Source organism: Tenrec ecaudatus, chromosome 18, assembly GCF_050624435.1.
Source record: "Tenrec ecaudatus isolate mTenEca1 chromosome 18, mTenEca1.hap1, whole genome shotgun sequence".
Classification (NCBI taxonomy): domain Eukaryota; kingdom Metazoa; phylum Chordata; class Mammalia; order Afrosoricida; family Tenrecidae; genus Tenrec; species Tenrec ecaudatus.
This window is the reverse complement of record NC_134547.1, coordinates 2,264,865-2,286,624: the sequence shown is the minus strand read 5'-3', so window position 1 is coordinate 2,286,624 and position 21,760 is coordinate 2,264,865. Positions and strand designations below refer to the sequence as shown.

The following is a 21,760-nucleotide window of genomic DNA, read 5'->3' as shown; positions in this document are numbered from 1 at the left end:
AATCGATCACATAGGTAGTAAAACATTTTCTTTTATTTCAACACATGGGTATTCTTTGCATGGGTGGTTAAATGTTCTTATCTGTATTTAGAAAATATTGCGAAACTCTGGTTGGAGCGGGAGTATTGTGAATTAATGAGGTCCCTGGCAATTATCAATAATCAAGTATGTGAAACCAATACTGGACTAGTGCCCCCAGGATTCAATAACAAATGTTCCGCTGCATCTGAAAATGCCGATGTTTTGGAAAGCCATCTTCATCTCCGACTCAGAAATGGGAAGTCAGGAATCCCAGGGGAAAAGTCCTGGAGGAAGCCCCGTCATGTACTCTCGATATATTTTATCAAAGGCTTCCCTTTGGGCCACTGTGAAATGGTGTTTCCAGTCCCCAGTAACTCCTGTAAAACACAAGAAATAGGTCAAGAGCATATTTTAAACTAGTCTCTGAAGACCCAGTTTGGATTTCTGTCACAGTCTTTCTTCTCATGCTTCACAAACAACACTGACATGGGAGTTTGAAGAACTCTGTGTCACTTACTTTGAACATGTAATCAGGTGTGGGATACAGAAGGATTTCTCCCAAGCTGTCTCCCCCAAATATATGCCAGATAGCTGCTTGGGAATGACTATACTTGGAGGTCATCAGAAGTAGGTCAGGGGTTATTCTCCCTGAGAGCTATCAGCCATCTAGAGCAGGTAGTTACCACGGTTTATCCCACAACAAATAGGGCCCACTCCCTTCTGATAAGGACAGTAGTTGTCTGTTTCCTTGTAGGAGACACCAGAGAGGTCAAGCCTGCCCAAGGATGACCAAGGTTAGGTCGCCATCTTGAATCTAGGGTCCGCCCATCTTGTCACATGTATAACCCCAATCCCTCCCCTTCCTATTGTGTGTATGTCCCCAGACCACCCCTTCTGATTATTGTATTACCTATAGTACAGTCCCTTCCTGTGATGTATGTCCTCACCTGTAATTAGGGGGCTTGCATGTCCCCAGAGAATATAAAAGGGGCCGGGGCTACCATTAAACTCTCTCTCTCTCCCTCCACATGGACCATCATGTGGGGCAGAGGTGAGCATGCTACCATGAAACGTATCTGACTCCAATTGATTTCAGTACTTCACTTCTATCGCTCATGCTCTCAGTGACTTTACTGTGATCTTTACTTATTATCGCTTTACAATTGCGCCTACCGGACCCGTAATGATGTGTTAGGGGCTGGCTTCCCCTGACAATCAGGAAAGAGTCGTTGCTAGAAGAGGACATTGTGTGTAGGAAAGTAGAGGGTGAGGGGAAAGAAAGGAAGCCTTCCATGAAATGCCTTGACACAATGGGAGCAACAAAGGGCCCCACAAAGCCAACATCTTAAAGGTGGAGCAGGGCCAGGTAGCCTTAAGAGATCGCCATGAGTCAGAGCCAACAACCACAGCATAACTGAACAAATGTACATCTGTCTGGAGTCAGATCACCAATGGCTCTAACCTCAGACTTCACTTTGCCTCAGCTTAAGTTGCTATTTGCATTAAAGGGCTTTTCCTAGTAATGACCAAATAGCAACAAAAGACTATTTTATGACCCTAACCATATGCAATATCTAGAGCAGGGCGTGCTCAAAGAACAAAGTAGATCAGTGGTTAAGTGCACATCAAGATCAGTGGTTAAGTGCACATCCCAACCCAGTGCTGCCCAAGCCCACAAGACCAACATTAGCTCGTATGTCCAACACCAATCCACAAAGTCCTCCTCCATCTCACAAAACACACTCAATGATGGCGACTGCAAGAGGAAAGCGAATCAGTGAATGTGTAAGCATCTCAGCGCCAGCAGGGGTCTCCACACGGCTGCTCCAGCACCCAGGGCTGCATCACGTTAGGTCCATGCGGCTTCTCCTTGGGGATGTCTTGCAGGAAGTGAGCCTTGCCACCTGATGCAGGGTACTAGCTAACGCAGCTGAACCCTGGTCCGACCATCACCAAGCAAGAGACCTGAGAACTAGAAAGGCAGGTTCAGCAAGCCATTTATCCCTCCGCCCTTCAATTAACCCCACATGTGTTTATCGGCCAGGTTGGCACAATAAACTACCTCTGTGAGTTTCTGGGAATTTAGGGGGAGTCACATGCATCTCTTCTGCTTTCTCACTTCATAGGTATCAGTTTCCTGGAGGAGTAGATAGTCCCATGATCAAAATGAGAGGAGAGGAGCCCCTTCTACCGGGATAGGGAACACGCCTGCATGATGAGAGACACTCTTTTTGTTGCCGTTCATCGATCTGTTGTTATTCTTTCGAACTATACCCTCTGCTTTTCATTCTGGTAACTGTATATATAACAGAATACCTGGCATGTCTACAAAAAGAAGATCTGAGGAGACATTCTACAAGATGAAAAACATCTAGAAAGTTGTTGCTTCCATTAGTGGTAGCTTTTGAGTGCATTGACTCCTGGCGACCCAATATGTGTCAGGGTAAGACTGTACTTTACCGGGATTTGAACTCTGTGAACTTTCAGGAGCAGATCACCAGGCCTGACTTCTGATGAGCCTCTGGATTGGGTTCAAACCACAAAACCCTTCAACTTTCTGAGTTATGAAGACCCTTAAATGGTTTTCATGACTCGACCGCTTCCTATGCCCAATACTTAGCACAGCTGTAGAAGCAGGGTGATTAGTCATCCATTTCTTTCATGATCTGTAGTCACAATACTATTTCTTACCTTTCCTGAGCAATTGCCCTTGGCTGTGATCCATAAAGGCATCTGGTATTATGGTGTGGTTGCTCATTTTATTGTCTTGCATGGCCTTAAAGGATGCATTTTTGAGCACCGAGTTGAGTTCTTCAGAGTCAAGCTTTTCCCCCAAGAACTGAAAAATCTTCTCTACACTGGTTCTTAGGTTCTAGAATTTAAAAAGAAATCAAGAGAGAAAACGTGAAGGGAAAATGCAAAAGGCTAAAAAGAACAAAGAGACGGTGGACAGTGAAGAGGAGGAGGACCACAGACAGTGAGAGGATGCGTTAGATGTACGTATCTGGAAAGCGATCAAAACTGGAGAAACATAAACGTGTGGGTGTACAACATATGTAGAACAGGAGGAAAGAAGAGCTGGTATAAGGTGTTTGGAAAGTGACACTCCTCATGAAATCCTTCTTACTATGAGGAAAAAACAAGTGAATCAGACACACAAGTAGAAAACAATTTTGGAACCCTGAGTGTGGTAGTCTGGGTGGACTAGAGAAACAAATCCATAGACACTCACATGTGTATAAGAAAGAGCCTCATATACAAAAGCAACTGAATATTGAGAAAACAGCCCAGTCCAGTTCAGATCAAGTCCATAAGTCCTGTATTAGTCCATATATCTGACACCAATCTATGAAGTCCCCTTCAGACTCACTTGCAATGACGCCAAATGCAGGAAGTCAGAGGGCAGTGGGTGGGAGGTCTTGTGGATCCAGTGGCATTATAAGCATCTCAGTGCTGGCAGAGGTCTCCATGTGATTCCTCCAGTTCAGGCAACTGGCATAGTTCCATGTGTCTTATAAGCTACAATGTATCCCAGGGAGTGAGCTGAGAGAGAGTGTCTCCCACCTCCAAGAAGGAAATCCAGGAGTTCCCAGAATTCTCAGGAGAAGGCCAAGCCCACACAGAGGCCTCATTGACAATACAATGATTGACAGGCTAGACTTCACCCCTTCACTTTTAATCCCCAAATTGACACCAGATTAGATAACGCCCACAGGCCACCGCTTGTCAATTTGATACTTTCACATACCTCTTCAGCCATATGGAATTTTCAAACAAGCAGTAATAAAGCCATACTTGTACCTAACAGGATAAAACTAAAATGCATACAATTTAAAATGGTGCCACCCTCTTTTAAACATAACATTCTATAAGTGAATAAAACAAGAATATTCTGTACTTATGTGAACACCGACACCTTAATCCTATAATCCTATGCATATATTCCAGCACCTATGAAAGTGTGTAAGCCAAACCCTTCATGCCTTTATCCCCCAATTTGGGGTATCCAATTTATATATGCTCACTTACATCAACCCAGCCTTGTTCTCAATATATCCTGACTTTCCTGCTCAATAAACCTCCTGCACATCCACCCCCTAAATTAGCTGTGTGAGACATAGCCTAAGTGAGGCCATTTTGGACCTACAAATCATACATAAGGGCAGGAGCAGTGAAACCCGGTTCCCTGAGTAGCTCAGGGGTGGGGAATGGAAATCTGGCAATGGTTGCTTAACCATGATAAGATTATGGGAACATTGAGACCCAGGAGTTCCCAGAAGAGTGTGCCTACAAATGTATTTATGCAAAAAAGCTAACCGCAACATCTGCTTCTGTGTCTGCTTGCTTGCACAGCTAAAACTGCTTTCTTGGATGGAGGTTTAAAAGAACATCAGCCATGCTGTTCGGGACCACTCCTCAGAGATAGATAGATAGATAGATAGACAGAGAGAGAGAGAGAGAGAGAGAGAGAGAGAGAGAGAGAGAGAGAGAGAGAGAGAGAGAGAGAGAGAGAGAGAGTTGGTCCCTGCACAGGCATGCAATAAATTTCTATTGCATTAACTTCTTGAGTTCAGTCATTCCTGCCTCACCAACGTATAACAGATGGATAGATAGTGGGACAAGAGGAAAGTAAAAGGAAATAGAGGGAAGAACTAAAAGGCAAAGGGCATTTGTAGAGGCCTACATACAGGTGTGTACATAGGTAAATACATTTATATATGATAATGTGCATACATTTATAGGTTTAGTATTAAGGTAGCAGATGGATGTTGGTCCTCCACTCAAGTATTCCCTCAATGCAAGAACATTTTGTTCTATTAAATTGACACTCCATAATGCTCACCTTCCCAACATGATTGCTGAAGTCAAATGTGCACATAAGCAAATGTGGTGAAGAAAGCTGATGGTGCCTGGCTATCAAAAGATATAGTGTCCAGGGGGTCTTAAAGGCTTGTAGGTAAACAAGCAGCCATCTAGCTGAGAATCAACAAAGCCCACATGGAAGAATCACACCAGCATACCACGAGGTGTCAAAGGGATCAGGGATCAGGCATTAAAGAACAAAAAAAAACATATCGTTGTGTGCCCACCTTCCTGATATGATCACTGAAGACAAATGTGTCCATGAGCAAATGTGGTGAAGAAAGCTGATGGTGCCGGGCTATCAAAAGATATAGCATCTGGGGTCTTAAAAGCTTGAAGGTAAACAAGCGGCCATCTAGCTCAGAAGCAACAAAGCCCACATGGAAGAAGAACACCAGCCTGTGTGGCCATGAGGTGCTGAAGGGAACAGGTATCAGGAATCAAAGAACAAAAATATCATAACATTGTGAATCAGGGGGTGTGCAGATTGGGGACCCAAAGCCCATCTGTAGGTAACTGGACATACCCTTACCGAAGTGTCTCAGGGAGGAGACAAGCAGACAGGGTGCAGTGTAGCAATGATGAAATATACAACTTTCCTCTATTTCTTAAATGCTTCCTCCCTCTGCCCCTCCTCCACAACACACACACACACACACACACACACACACACACACTCATGATCCCAATTCTACCTTACAAATCTGGCTAGACAAGAGGATGTACACTGGTACAGAAAGGAACCAGAAACACAGGTTATCCAGGACAGATGATCACTTCAGGACCAGTGGTGAGAGTGGCAACACCAGGAGGGTAGAGGGAAGGTGGGGTAGAAAAGGAGAGCCAATTTTAAGGATCTACATATAACCTCCTCCCTAGGGGACGGACAACAGAAAAGTGGGTGAAGGGAGACATCAGACAGTGTATGATATGACAAAATAATAGTAATTTATAAATTATCAAGGGTACATGAGGGAGAGGGGAGTGGGGAAGGAAGGGGAGATAAGGAGCTGATGCCAAGGGCTCAAGTACAAAGCAAGTGTTTTGAGAATTATGAGGGCAACAAATGTACAAATGTGCTTGACATACAATGGATGTATGTATGGATTTTGTTAAGAGTTGTACAAGGCCCCAATTAAAGGATTAAGATAAATAATATATTGTTTATAATATATAATATTTATAGATAGATACATAAACAAACAACGAGACAAATAAATGAAAACAAGCCAGAAGGATGGAAGTGAGCTGTGATTCCTGGTGATTCGTGTGAGCAACCCACAGAGTGGAGAGGGCTTGACAGATGTCAGCTGGAGACATTAGGTTTCAGGTGGCCACCCCTCTACATTGAGTCATGGTAGGAAGCAGATAATCAATTATCTCACATAAGCAAAGGCATATCCTGATAACCATGTCAGTGAACTGTGCCTGAAAAAGTGTGCTCTCTATGCAGCATGGCCTCCTGTGTATTAAGCCAGACTTCTGCCTTCTCTATCATTGGGATCAAGCTCCTGACTCTAGGGTCACTGACAAACGAACCATAGATCCGGCATCGTGGTTCTGCTTCCTCCTGAGTTTGCACTGGGGCTTCTTTGGCTCCTCAATCATCATTGCCTCTTCAAGCAAAGCGGCCATCATGTTTCCACTGCCATCTTGTTTGGAGGTCAGAACTTGTGCCTTATATACTGCATCACTTTTTGTCCCTTCTATAGAGCCTGCAACTCTAACCAGCATGTGTCAGACACACCTGCTCTCCCACCTACTGGACAAGTGCCACAACCACACCAGCATCACCGATCAATGATCTCATTAGGGTGAGTGATGAGAGATCCTTGCCCACACTCCCACTCACTTTCAAATCCACTGAGGGGGGAGTGAGAGCCCCAGTGCTACAAACTATCAACCAGAGTAGCATGCCTATACTACCCACTCAAATTTATCAAAACAGAACAATCAGCATGAAGCAAACCCATATGCCATCAATGGATAAATACAACATCACCACAATATCTTCAAGACAGTGGGCAAATTCAAAGCATGCAAGAAAGAGGACAATAAAGCTGAAGCAATTTATCAACATACAGACCAAGGAAATATTCCAGGGAATGAAATGATATTGGAAACTGTTTAAAAATAATTATAAAGTAAAAATTAAAAAGAAATGGTGCTGAAATAAGCAGATAAGTAATTCAAAGGAATTATATTTATGACCATGCAACAAATTTAGAAAAATATTTAGGACAAAGCTCTTGAGTAATTTAGGTAAACAATAGTGATAGATGCTTTTAAAACATACAAGAAAACAGCAACCAGAAGTCTAGAGAATTAAAATTTCTTAAATGGATACTATAAGAGCAAAATATAATTAAGCCATTGAAACACCAAGTCAAACTCACTGTTATCAAGTTGATTCTAACTTTGAGAGCCTATAGGACAGGGTAGAACAGCTGCTGTGGTTTTCTGAGATGGCAACTCTTTACAGGGGATGAAAGACTTGCCTTTCTTCCCAATGCAAGACAGAATTAATGAAATATCTCCTAATCTGTTAGAAGAGCAATCAGAAAATAAAGGCTGAATCCCAAAAATTTATGTGCAACATCGGTAGGAGAAATTACTTAAGTGTTCTTGAATTCCTGAACTCAAGAGATAAAAATTATAAACAAACTCACTCAGGAATAAAACAGTTGAATATTTATTGGCACAGAACTTCCCTCATATCATATTAAAAAGTGAGCAAATTGACAAGCAGTATCTTAGTGAGTTCTAAATAGCATAGAAGCTCTAAAGAAAAATCACCAAGATCTATAATTAAACTTTCCATTGAACCAGTAAAACTAAGCTTTGATTTCTTGGAAGAAGTCACTTAGGCAAGAAGGCAATGGGATGACATAGCTAGAACTACAACATAAAATGTCAAATACAATATGTTCCTCAAATATGACAGCAAAATTAGGTCATTTCCAGACATAGATAAAATAAAGGGGTTGTTAAAATGACACTGGCATTAAAATATATGTTAAAGGGAGTCCTTCAGATAAGAACCAACAATATCAGATGAAAACATGAGTATAAGACACATGCCAACATTATCCCAAAACCAATCTATGTAAAGTATTTTGAAGAAAAGCAAAATCTACAAGACTGGAAAGGACAGAACTAGAGATGCCAATCTGCAAACGACAAAGAAAGAGAGAAATAGTGTAGTTACAGAACTTAAAAATAGAGAGAAAGTCAAGATGATCTAAAAACAAAGTAGACCACTTCAAATATAGGAAGAAAATAATAAATTACAAGGTGACCACAAAGAAAATTCAAGAAACTTCTCACCAAAATAAAACTGAAGAAACTCATAAGGACTTGGTAAGCACACAAACAGTATTAATGAAACAAATGAAAAGAAAAATCATAAACAAAATCAACTCAGCCCAGGAAAAAAAATCATCCAGGATTACACACACACAAATGACTACAATGAATTCTTCCCTAGTTATAAATGCAGTGAATGGAAATGGATTATGTGGTAGTTATGTATACATAATCTGGTGTCAACTTGAGATTCTTAAGAGTGAAGGGGTGGCGTTTAGCCTGTCAATCAGGTCGCAGCTTGATGACCTCATTTGGAGGTGCTATGGAGATAAGTATCTCACTGGAGGCAGAACAGATAGAGACACTCCATTTGAGACGTTCATGATGAGGAGCCACACTGATGGAACCAGAGCTCTATTGCTGGAGGGGCCATGTGGAGACCCACACCAGCACTGAGATGCTTCCACCACCACTGGATCCACAAGACTTTCCACCCACTGGCCTGTGATCTTCCTGCATACAGGGTAATTACATGTGTTGCGTGAGTCTGACGAAGAACTTATAGATTGATATTGGACCTATGGGCTAATATTGGACTTATGGACTTGATCTGGACTAGACTGGGATGTTTTCTTACTATACAATTACTCTTTTATAAAGCGCTTTCTCATACACGTATGAGTCTCCCTGGATTTGTTTCTCTAGTCAGACCTGACTGACACAGATTATATGCACCATTCAGGAAACAGAATAACAGAATGTATAAGACAACATGTCCTGTCAGTATGCTGACGATAAAAGCCACACTGTAGACACACCATATGGGAAACATTTGCATAAGTTACAAATCAAAATGTGGGAAAGTATATATAAAAAATGGCAACCCCAAAAAAGGGAGAGAAAAAAAGAGGAGTGGTAATATTCATTTCTGATAAAATTCTAAGACAGTAACCTGTAAAAGAGACAAGAGCATGATATAATAAAGAAAAGGTCAATCTAACAGGAGGACACAACTATACTATTATCCATGCAGCCAATGAAAGAGCCCCAGATACATAAAGCAACTTTTGCCTCCACTAAAAAGAGAAGACGATAATTTGACAATAGAAGACTGTAATCACTTTTGATGAGGGACATCCCAAGAAACTCAACAAGAGACAAGAGGTGGAAACAGCACAATCAGCCAACTTGGACTCATAAGCATATGCAGAACACCTCGTCCAACAACACATTACACATTGTTTTCCAGGGCACATGGATCCCTCTCCAGAGTAGACCATTTCTTAGGTCACAAAGCAAACCTTAACGTGTTTGAAATACTGAAATAACAAAAAGCACCTGTTCAGATCACAGCATTATAAATTTCAAAATCAGATCGATGGGCCTATGATTTGCTAAAGTACGCTAGAGAGACCCCCAGACACCAAGTGACCTCTGAGTGGTACAATATTTCTATGTTCAACAACTAATCACAATGTTGCCATGTCAAACCCACCTAGTCAACAGGTCTCAAGAGAAAGGCGTGAGGATCCAACTTTGTAAGAAGTTCACCTGAGACAGGACTACGAGAGTAGGTCTACTTTGGAACGTGATGAGGTCGCCATGAGTTTGCATCAACCTCATGGCAACAGGTTACTTTTGCACTTGCTCTGTTTTTTCTTCATGTTCACAGCTTCCACAAATGGGCTTGTAATGAAACCCTTCCTTGGTATATGAGGCATATGTTGAACAAGAAAAACATGCAGATATTGACATATAAGCCATCACCTACAAATGTAGGAGAGTTAACATAGGACAGAGAGTAGCTTTATTTAATCTGTCTCTGGGATAACCTCTGATTGAAGGGTGGAAGGGAAACATTGATAAATGGAGCAAAAATAATGGATAAACATAACATGATACATTCATACATGTACCTAGAGAACACTAGTCAACTATGAAATCAATGAAATCCCAAATCATGTCACCACAAAGATGAATTGCATTCACACAATGCAAAGGGAACCAGGTCAGTTCACAAGCAGTTCACAAAAATTGACATTATTTCAATTATATTAAATAAGCAAAGATGTAGAAACCAATATTCATGCTCACAAGAGTTGAACTATACATACATCTTTATGAGAACAGAGATTCTCGTCTTCCTCCTGCGGAGCAGCTGGAGGGTCTGAATCATGCATCTTTTGGTTAGGAGCCCAGCGCTCAACCCACAGTGCTACCATGGCTCCTTACAGGGAGTGGAACAGAGAGGGGAGGGGGACATTTAGTTTAAGGGCATTGAGTTTGGACAGTGAGAAAGGTTGTACAATTTGGAAAAATGTGTTCAAGAACAATGAATTAAGCATGTGAAAATTATTGAAAATCACCAACATTTTAGTGTGTATATATTCAGAGTAATAACAACAACGCTGAAGGAGTAAAGATAAAGGGAAGAGGGAAATTATGTTGTGGTGAAATTAGTTGAGGGAGAGCGAATTCTTTTATTTACCTGATGCAGCTCCTCGTATGTGATCACCAAGAAATTCTCTTTGCCTCTCATTTGCAGCCAGCCTTGACAGTGGTCAAACCACGATCCAAAAGGAACTGAAAGAGAGGTTGGGAGGAAAGGAGACTCTTTGGGGCATCTGTGTGTGCTCAGTTGCACGGCTATTCCTTGCCCACGTGCCCATGTCAGAAGCACTGGAAGAATAAAGGAGAGGAGTCATGGAGAGTCTCGTATCTTTCACCCAAATCATTAGGCATTTTGCAATCACCATTTCAAGGGCAAATCCGTTGGTATCATGTAATATAAGGTATTTAAGAACCATTTCATATCTTAGTGGATGAGAAATTATATTTGGGGCTTGGAGGGCAATGGAATTAGCAAATGGACCAAGCTTGAATTCGAAGTACTATGTGATTTATTCTAGAGAGCCAAGTCACCACCAAGAACAACAAACACCCCTCCATTCCCCATTCTTGTCTGATCGCTAGCTATTCCTGTGGTTGTTACCCATCTCAGTCCATGGGTATAATAATTTACACACATGTGTCCACATCTTTTATTTGGCTCTGAAGAATGATGACGGTCACTCGTCATAGTCTAGCAGCGTTCTTTAAGTTTTAGGTTGGATAATATTCCATGTTATTTCCTGTGTACTATATAAATTTTTCTTATCTTTTTGCTATTATAAGTAAGGTTGAATTAGACAATCTTTTACAGCTACCACCTACATCTATCACTCTACTTATCGGTCGATTTATCTATCTATCTATCATGTATCTATGTCTATATACTTGCATCTTTGTCAGTGAATAATAATTATATAGAAAATGGATGCACCCAATTGTAAATGTGCATTTAATTTTGTTATATTTCAAAAAAAATTTTAATGTGTACTCCAATCTGAAGGTTGTATGCAACTTATGACCTTCTTCAGTGAATGCTTCATGTATTCACCTCAGCAGGCCAGCTTGTGTTATCAATGAAATTAAGCTTATTACTGCATAATCTCCCAATTCTGATGCTGGGTTCTTCTTATTCACATATTCCAATTCCAGTCTTGGTAAAGTGAAAATGAAAAAAAACCCCAGAAATTTCTGCTAAGCCTCCCAAAAGATTCAAAACCGTCCCAACACCTCCATTTTAGCCCATAACCATTTGATGAAAACAACCTGTTACAGTTGACGGCGGTGATGATAACACAGCTCTAAATTATATGAAACCATTGAATTAAACAGTATGTGAACTATATGTCAATAAAACTGTTTCTAAAAAATAATAATACAAAATAAAACTGTTTCTAAAATAAATTTTAAAAGAATTTTTGGACTTAGGACATCCAAAACTATAAGATGTAAATTTGTTTTGTTTTATACAACTATGTAGAAATTTATTACGGCAGCAAAAATAAGTTTGGGTGATAATATGGTTGCATAAACTATGGGATTGTTCATCCTGGAAAATAATAGGAACTTCACTGATCCATTCAGATTCCATAATTGAGTCAGACTCACCATTTCCTTGAAGAAACCATTCAAAGTATTGGTCAAATGTCTGTGGATATTTACAACCCTTTAGTATTCTATAAAAATAAAAGCCAGAAGTAATAACATCTCTGGGATTCCTGAGTAGATAAATCATCTGAAATTGAATGAGGGAAAAAGACAGTGAGAAGTAAATTCATTATTTTCCCTTGCTCCTGGATTTTTGCAAATGAAAGAAAAGTCACTTTCCATCTAAATATTTGGCTGCCATTTTGGTTCCATTCCATTAATTCAGTTGAGACACTGTGTGTGGTAGAATGGAGAGCAAGACAAAGCTCGTGTCTGTAATCAGGGATATTTGGGTGTGTGGCATAGGAATGTTTTCTAAGGATTTGTCATGGAAGTTTATACCACTGCATTTCACACTGTCTCGTTGTTGCTGTGTTGGGTGCCACCTTCTTGGTTCCCAACTCATAGCCACCCTATGTACCACAGAATGAAACCCTGCTTGATCTGCTTCCAGTATCATAATGGTTGTTATGTTTGAGACCGTTGTTTCAACCACTATGTCAATCCATCCTGTCAAGGGCTTTTCTATTTTTCACTTCCACACTTCTTTACTAAGCGTGATGTTGTGGGACACCTCATTAATTTAAATATATTTATTGATAGAAGGTTCTTTCTTATATATATTCTGTGTCACTGGTTTTATTTCCCTAGAAACTCCAGCTGTGTTAGGCAGGGTTCTCTAGAGAAGCAAAACCAGGACACTTATGATGACTTATGATGATAGATAGATGGATAGATAGATTGATAGATAAATAGATAGATGATAGATAGATTGATTGATTTATGCAGCACAAATGAATATAACAGCTAATTAGTCCACACAGCCATACAGAGGACTCAGTTCAACTCACTTCCGTGGAACAGTTAATTTACTGGAAGTCCTTCAACTCATGAGGGCTGCTGGGTCCAAGGTCAAGGAAGCAGACAGTTGAGTCTTCCATGAGGCAATGCAGACGGTCTGTCCACAGGCAGCAAATACCAGGACAGGTCACCAATAGTCAGCAGCTCAGGATCTTAGTAAAGCAAGCCTGAATGGGATACAAAACTCAAGCAATGCAAGATGACACCAGCTTCAAGCTCAAGCGATGTGCACACCAGCAGCATAGCAAACAGGTCTCAAAGGAACTTCAAGTTCTAGCAATAGGATCCAAGATGAACGGGTTGGCTGTCTCACATGTACTGTAGCTCACAGGTTGAGGCAGAGAACTAGCTAAAGCAGCTGTGCACTGGTCTGATCACAAGAGAGCAAGAGAGAGAGGGTCAGCCCTTCCAGAGCCATTTATCTCTTTGTCCTCTTAAACCTGACTATCACACCAGCCTAACACACAGGTGTACAAAAACACCAGAAAATGCACACTCCTCAGAACAATCGCATGAGATCATTTGTCCAATAGAAAGCTCAGAAGGTAGTAGTGAGTAGGAAAGCAGAAAGAATGGACATGAAAGATGGGTGAAGAATGCTGTTACATTGTAGGGACTACAATTTATATCAGGAAACAGAATGTGTAAATTCATCCCATGGAAAAATAACGAGCTCAGAAAACTTCCACTCAAATCACAAAGTTTAAATTTTAAAAATATTTATGTTATGCATTTTTGTCCTTCAGGACCATGTAATGTGATCCTTTTCAGAGCAGTGTGGTGATAGCCTGGCACTATCTAGGTCTTCTAATTTCAGGCCTGTGGCTTGCGTTATCCATTGTTCATTACTTTGTTGGACTAATCGTTTTCGTGTGTCTTCTTATTGTCATGACTCTCCTTCCCTCTGAATGGGAAGAGACAAATACTTGCCCCTTAAATGTCTACTCACGAGCTTTTAAGATAACACACTTGAAACTCATCAAAGTAGGATATAGAGCATTGTCTTCATGAACTATGTTATGCAAATTGACCTAGGTGTCCCCTCCAAATTATGGTCATGGTCCCCTAGGTGCAAGAATTCATCCCATCAAGGTGTTTGGTTCTGCATAAATGCTTTTTTCATAATTTGGTCCACTATGGACTCACTCATGGCAGCATAATGCATCATTTAAGCTCACAAGAGCAACATGGACCCAAGGACTAAGGTTAAGAAGGAAATATAAATGGAAATTGGAAACAATGGAGGAAGTGGAATATGCCATGCATCACTGAGATTGACGTGGGTAAGTTTAAATGAAGCGTGTGTACATTTTTTAATGTCAAGATCGTGATCTGCTCTGTAAGCCTTCACCTAAATCTCAATAAAAGTTTGTGACCCCAAATTTAACAAATAGGTGTATCAGGAGATCTGCATTTTGTTAGGATGACTCACTGACATGCCAGGAACTTTACATTCCAACTCAGTTTCCTAACGTTGGAACCACTATGAGAGCAATGTTTTCCAAGAACTTACCAGACAGATGTTCATGGTCAAAAATACAAAGATTTCATCATGAAATCTACACAATGGGCTAAATGACCACATTGTAATGTTGCCCTTGTGATGTGTTGTCGAGTCAGTCCCTCCTTATAATGACCTGATGTATAACACCAGAAAGCACCACCAGTTCTGGGGCCCTCTGCACAATTGTTATGTTTGAGCCCCTTGTGGCAGCTACTCTGCCGATCAATCTCCTCATGTCATCCTTCATATGGTTCTGTGATGTGTCTTTTGTTTTGTGATGAATTGTAAATCCTACCTCCCAGGCCTCGAAGAATGGAGCCCTGGTGGTGTAGAGATTACTCGCTGACCAGCGATCCCCATGGTCCAGCAGCTCTGTGTTAGAAAGAACTATGCTTTTGATTTCATTAAACAGTTTCTGTCTCAGAAACACACGGGGGTTCCCGCTGAGTCACCATCGACTTGATGGCAGGGAGTTTCAGAATGCCCCATGGTAGAGTTTACCTTAATGACATAGTATTGTCAAATATTTGTGAAAGTTGGATAATGAATCAGGAAGATAAAAAAACACGTGATACATTTGAATTAAGGTGGTTGGTAAAGAATATTGAAAGTACCACGGTCTACCACAAGGACAAAGAGATCTCTCTTTGAAGAGATACAAGCAGAATGCTCCTTGGGCGTGAGGATTTCAAGACTTTGCCCCAAGTAGTTTGGACATGCTAATAAGAGTGGCCAGTCCCTGGAAAGGACATCAGAAAGCAGAAGGTCAGGAACAAAGAGAAAGCCCCTCAATGAAATGAACAGATGCAGAGGCTGCAACAATTAACTCAAACATATCAATCGTGAGGATGGCACAGGACTGGGCAGTATGTTGCTATGTTGGTCATAGATTTGCTATGAACTCGAACCTACTCGACAGCTGCGGTGGTTACACAATCTCATGTCAACTTGATAAAATAATGAAGGGGTCGAGCTTAGCCTGTCAATCAGGTCACAGCCTCATGATGCCTTCTTGTGGGCCTGGCCTAATTATGAGGATTCTTGGAACTTTCCCTCTTTCTCTGTGGAGGAGGGCCACACACACTCTCTCTCTCTGCTTTACTTTCCTGCTGTTGAGACACTCAGAGAGCTGGAGGAGCATCACACTGGCCCTGAGATTCTTTCCCCACCACTGAATCCACAAGACTTTCCACCCACTGGCCTGATCTTGCTGCATTCGGCATCATTGAATGTGCTGTGTGAGTCTGAAGAGGAATGTATCGACTTGTATCGGACATAGAAGTTAATGTCAGACTTATGGACTTGATCTGGACTGCGCTGGGAGGCTTTCTCAGCATACAATTGCTCTTTGATATAAAGCTCTCTCTTCCACATATATCTCTGGAGTTGTTTCTCTAGTCAACCTGGATTAACACAGCACCTAACCACCACCACAACACACCTTTGGTTGTGGTTCCACTTTGGAGAGAGTTGTCTATGATGAGGTAGAATTAGGATGTGTTGTTGCTTGAGTCACTGGCCTGATAGAAAGTATGCCTCGGGCTGTCACCCTTCCCAGGTCATCATGCCTCAGACCCTTATCTTGCCTGATCCAAGTAAGGGGCATTTTCTTGAGGGTCTGGGCTTCATATATGGGGGTTTCCGCAGGTTAAGGAACATTTCCATTGTGTGTTACTAGTACGCTTATGTCCAGGCAGCGTTCTCTCTCTTGCTCTGGATCTCATATTACTGATTATCATCTCACCTCACAGTTTTGGGAAATTGCGCGCAAATCATGTGTTAGAAGAATCCCCCAGTCTGATGCCTGACTACCAAAAGTGGGACTTGCCATTTTTCAATACCACAAGTGCCATTTCCTTGAAGATCAGTGTGTTCTGTGAGACATCACAATGAATCATGGAACAAAAAGATGGGAGGGAGAATACTGTGGGGAAGAGGTATAGTTAACGTTACAGGGAAAGGAGTGGTACAGCAGTTTTGAAAAGGTAGATATTTGGGGCATCCTTAGTACCAGATTTGTGTTGATTCTCATAAAAGAAATCAGTCATTCTCTCAGGCAGTGCTTCATTCTGTTGTACATAGGGTCGACATGAGCTGGAAATGACTCGACAGCACTTAACAGCAAAGAACAATCCTAGGATAATCTGATCATGCTTCTACTGCCAGATATGATGGGCTGAGAGAATTCATGCAATTTGGATAATGTATTTGGTGTCCTTTGTTTTAAAAGTATAGTCTAAGAAGAGAACAAATTCACATTATAGCCCTGGGGTCTCACCAAGAAAGAGCTTGAAATTATTCATCAGAGACAAGGTGCAGTCACTGACTGGTCAAGATATGCCATCCAGAGAGGAACTACTGATTAGAGAAACCTGCTTTTCTAACATGAGCTCAAACCTCAAAATTCCTTGGAATTGTAAGAGTTGATGTATAATTGGGGAAATTTACATAGGGAACACAATGTTCAGACCGAGTTGAGGCAAGAATTTATTTAACTAATGTAGTCTCATTATTCTCTGAAAGCAACACCAAAGAGATTAACTAGTATTTGAAAATGTCACGTGGACCAAGATTTTCTATTATGCTCCTTCATGAATCACGTGTGAGCTCTGTCTCTAACACACAGGCATCCAAACAGAAATATTCAACTGTGATGTTGTCATTGCTGACTTACCTTGGCCTTGGAATGGAAGACTGATTTGGAAAACAATTGAATGGGCAGGTGGCTGCTGTAAATGCGTGGGTCTTCCTTTTTTGGTAAATATTCATAACCCGCTTCAGTTTCTAACCACGGTGAACGATCCCATATGGGAACCGATTGAACCCAGTTGGGGTCTCCCTTGGAGTAGATAAGACTGATGATCTCCCTCAACCAATTGGTTCCTGAAACAAGGAAAGAAAAAAGAGGATAACCTCCTTCACCTGACTTGTGTCAACACAACCCTGTCCTACAACACTTACGAATTCACCCACAACGCCCATGACTGGGAAGCCCATTACATTTCCATGCTCATCTGATATCATTTCTCCATTCAAGTCATTCTTCATTCTCGAAGTAGCGTGCGATTTTGATTTATGTGAATAGAAATTATTTTGATTTCCTACAACCCTGGTTTCTGCTGCTCAATCTGTTCTTTCTTCCAATCATAGATATAGATATAGATATAGATATAGATATGGATATGGATATGGATATGGATATAGATATAGATATAGATACAGATACAGATACAGATATAGATATAGATATATATTACCCTAATCATTTGTCATACCCCATAAGCACACCATGGCTCTTTCCCATTACATGCAGCAATGGGAAGAGAGAATAATGAACACAAAAAATTCCCACAAAATTCCAAAGCCCATCATTCATAGGAGTGCTACCATCATCCTTAACTGTGTCTCCTGACCCATAGAAGTCATACTCAGAGTTGGAAAGGAACGGGGCCCAAAGGTTATTCTTTTGGTTGCTCTCTGTTATGAATCTTTGTCTTATAATACCTCATTTTGCTTTCTTCCGACAAGTTGTTGCCTGGTATGTGATTGTATATTGGGTGTACAATTGTATACTTAGTGCATAATTGTATATTAAGTGTACTTAATACAATGGATATAATTCCATTATACATATGTTGCAATCATCATTTCAAAACATTTTCTTTCTACTTAAGCCCTGAGATCAGCTCCTCTTTTTTCCCCTCCATCCTCCACCCTACCATCTCATGAATCCCTGATCAATTATATTTTATTGTTGTTATTTCATATCTTACACCATCCATTGTCTCCCTTCACCCACATTTCTATTATTCATCCCCCTCTGAGTGGGGGGTGGGGTTACATATCCAGCTTTGTGATCAGTTCTCCCTTTCTCCCCATCCCCCACCCTCACTTACCCTCATGATATTGCTACTTCCACTACTGTTCCAGAGGGGGGGGTTATCTGTCCTGAATTCCATGTATCCAGAGCTCTTATCTGTACCAATGTGTGTACTCTGGTCTAGCTGGATTTGTAAGCTAAAATTGGGTCATGATAGTAGGGAGGAGGAAGCATTCAGGAACTAAAGCAATTTTTTGTGTTTCATCAGTGCTGTACTGCACCCTGATTGAATTGTCCCTTCTGTGAGGGGTTGTCCAATTTTCTACAAATGGGCTTTGGGTCTCCACACTGATCCTCCTCGTTCGCAACAATATAATTGTTTGTTCTGGGTCTTTGATCCTGTCAGCACCTCATGATCACACAGGCTAGTGTGCTTCTTATATGTGGGTTTTGTTGCTTCCCTGCTAGATGCCTGCTTATTTAACTCTAAGCCTTTAAGACCACAGACTACATCTTTTTATATCCGGGCACCATCTACTTTCTTCACTACATTTGCCTATGCACTCATTTTGTCTTCAGCGATAGTGTCAGGAAGGTGAGTATCAGAGTCCCAGGTTATTAAAACAAAGTGTTCTTGTGTTTTGGAAGGTCTTAAATAGAGGGCAAAAATCCATCTGCTTTCTTAATACTTAACAAATTAATATATGTACATTGACCTATATCCCTATCATTATAAATTAATATATTTAAGTATATATAAGCCTATGCCTCTTTAAATAGCTTTTGCCTCCTAGTACTTTCCTTTGTTTACTTTCATCTTCCTCCCATCCTACTATCATGCTCACCCTCTATTCAGCTCTCAATAATTCCTCTCCGATATGTTGCACTTGAATAAACCCCACCAGGCATTCTACGCCCTCCTCGCCACCAATTTTAGATTTCTGAGTTTGTTGGCTCTCTGGTCCCTCTCCCCACCACCTTCTCTCTCATGTCCCCTCAGAACAACCGGTTCAGTTGTTTTCTCCTCGGCATTGTTTATCCTGCCTATCTTATATAGATAGACATAGATTCATAGTTTTCTATGGTAGCAGGAATACTCTAATACTACTTACTCCCTCATAGCCTTAAGTAGACATAGTTTTGTTTGTTTGATTTTTATTTTTTATTATAAAGTAGGTGGTTTGTGGTAGTTACATAATCTGATGTCAACTTGTGAAGGGGTGAAGTCTAGCCTGTCAATTAGGTCGCAGCTTGATGACCTCATTTGGTGGCACCAGCTAGAAAAATAGCTCACTGAAGGTCAGATACAGACACTCTGCTTCATCGTCCAACTGATAAGACACATGGAGCTAGGCTAGAGCCCTGGAGTTAGAGGAGCCACTTGGAGACCTCTGCCACTGTTTCTACTGCCTGTCAATTGCCAAGAGTTTCCACCCACTGGCCTGTGGTCTTCCTGCATTCAGCGTCATTGCATGACTGCGTGAGTCAAAGAGGAATTTATGGACTGGTATTGACATATGGGCTAAAATCAGAATCATGGACTTGATCTGGACTGGGCTGGGATGTTTTCTTTGATATAAAGTTCTCTCTTGCACACATGAGTGTCTATGAATTTGTTTCTCTAGTCAACCTGGACTAACAAAGTGGGTGTATTTCAGACCATCATTTTTATATTCCACAATTTAAGCACTATCAAACCTGTAAGCGCTTGCTCTGTTCCTCCATTTTTTACTTCTCCTCCATCTTGTAGAATATTATTGTCCCCTTAACACAGTTACCAAGCCTACCCTCTAGCCTACTCCTTCCCCTTCCCTATGTTTCCATCCCAACACCAGTAAATAGCAAAGCTTGGGGGAAGGGGGGGTTGGATGAGTGAACACAGTGAGGAGACCATGTATGACCTTCTCTGGGTTAGTACACTTTCAGTGGAAGCCAGCCTCCAACAACCAAAGGGCCAGTAGGTGCAATTGTATGGCGATAATATAAAAAGATTCTCATAAAGTCATAGAGGATGAGAAAGATAGGAGAGAGAATAAAATAAATGGCTCAGACACATTTGATGGTAGAATGCTCACCCGAGCCCCTCTTGATGGACCACGTGGAACTGGGAGAAGAGAGCTCGAACCCTTACTATCTCGGGATATTTATAGGTAGCCTTAAGACATGCATACTTAGCAGTTACATGCATCACAAGGTGGGTGGTATCTACATTAAGGTCCCTGAGTTCACAGGTGAGGAAACCTAATACCTGATTGCAGGAAGGTACAAGGGGGGTTGGGTGTCACCCGGGTGAAGAGAGAACAAAAGGATTATGTCTGCTTCTATAGTGAAAGCTGCCAGCCACATAGTAATCAGCCATGAGCTCGGAAGAGGTAATTTTAAGGAAGTACTATTATGGGAGGGTAGAGTGGAGAACAATATTAATTATGAGAATGTGATTGGGACTTACTTCCAACTAACAAGGGTGAAGGCCTCCTTCCACCCCAGAAACCCAGGGGGCCAAGCTTCTTGGTATGTGAGTATAAAGGATTCATCCATTTACACTCTCTTCCTGATCTCTGCTCCCCACAGTACACAAAGGAGAAGGGAATTCAGTTCCTCACTATTGAAAGGCTGACTGCCACAGGTAATGTTCAGACATGCCTCCACCTTCCATCCTTCTCTTAATCTATTCTGACATTTACTCATCCTTCCACAACACTCCACTTCTCTGCTCGGTTTGATTATCCTTTGCAATGGCTGCACAGATCTCAAAGGCAATACTTACAACTAAAGGAGACTCACTAGGGAAACAAACAGGTTGGCACAAGCCAAGATCAGAAAACATTAAGGACATAGTCACTGGTTCACAGAAACAGCCCACTTCAGCCAGACAAAATCCAACAGGACACCACTGTAGTCCCCAGAATATATAGAAGTGTATGGCACAGAAAAGTTACTAAGTTAATAATCTCATTGAACAGCCTTTCCATTTCCAAATCCTGTCTTCTTACCTGATTTTGGGAAAGAAAGTGTAATGACATCTCCATCTCTCACTACAAATTCATTTTTGACAGATTTTAGATCTTCAATTCGATATCCAAGTGAGGGAAAAGGAATGCCTTCAAACCACAAATAATCTGAAGCCATCCCAAGAGATTGCTGTCAAGCATGGACTGATAATTCCAATATTCAAACCTTCAAGGTGTTGATTATGCTGCACAGTATTAAGAAAGGAGCTGTTTTAATAAAGCAGGATCAGGATCCAAAGGTTAGAGAAATTGCAACAGAATGATTTCCAGCCTGGATAGATCACAGTAAATATTGGAGAGTGGATTTAGTTGTGTAAGCATTAAGTAGCAGCGAACTCT

The 21,760-nt window shown here is 41.1% G+C and overlaps 1 protein-coding gene across 1 annotated transcript; it reads right to left on the bottom strand.

The window, feature by feature from the left end:
• Window positions 1-282: 282 nt before the first annotated feature.
• Window positions 283-21,539, bottom strand: LOC142432577 (sulfotransferase 2A1-like). Its single transcript, XM_075537802.1, has 6 exons — window positions 21,404-21,539; window positions 17,265-17,473; window positions 12,187-12,313; window positions 10,679-10,773; window positions 2,713-2,893; window positions 283-398 (listed from the first exon to the last, which is right to left on the bottom strand). Exons 1-6 carry the CDS (start codon window positions 21,537-21,539, stop codon window positions 283-285), a joined length of 864 nt encoding a protein of 287 aa, XP_075393917.1.
• Between the last annotated feature and the right edge of the window lie 221 nt (window positions 21,540-21,760).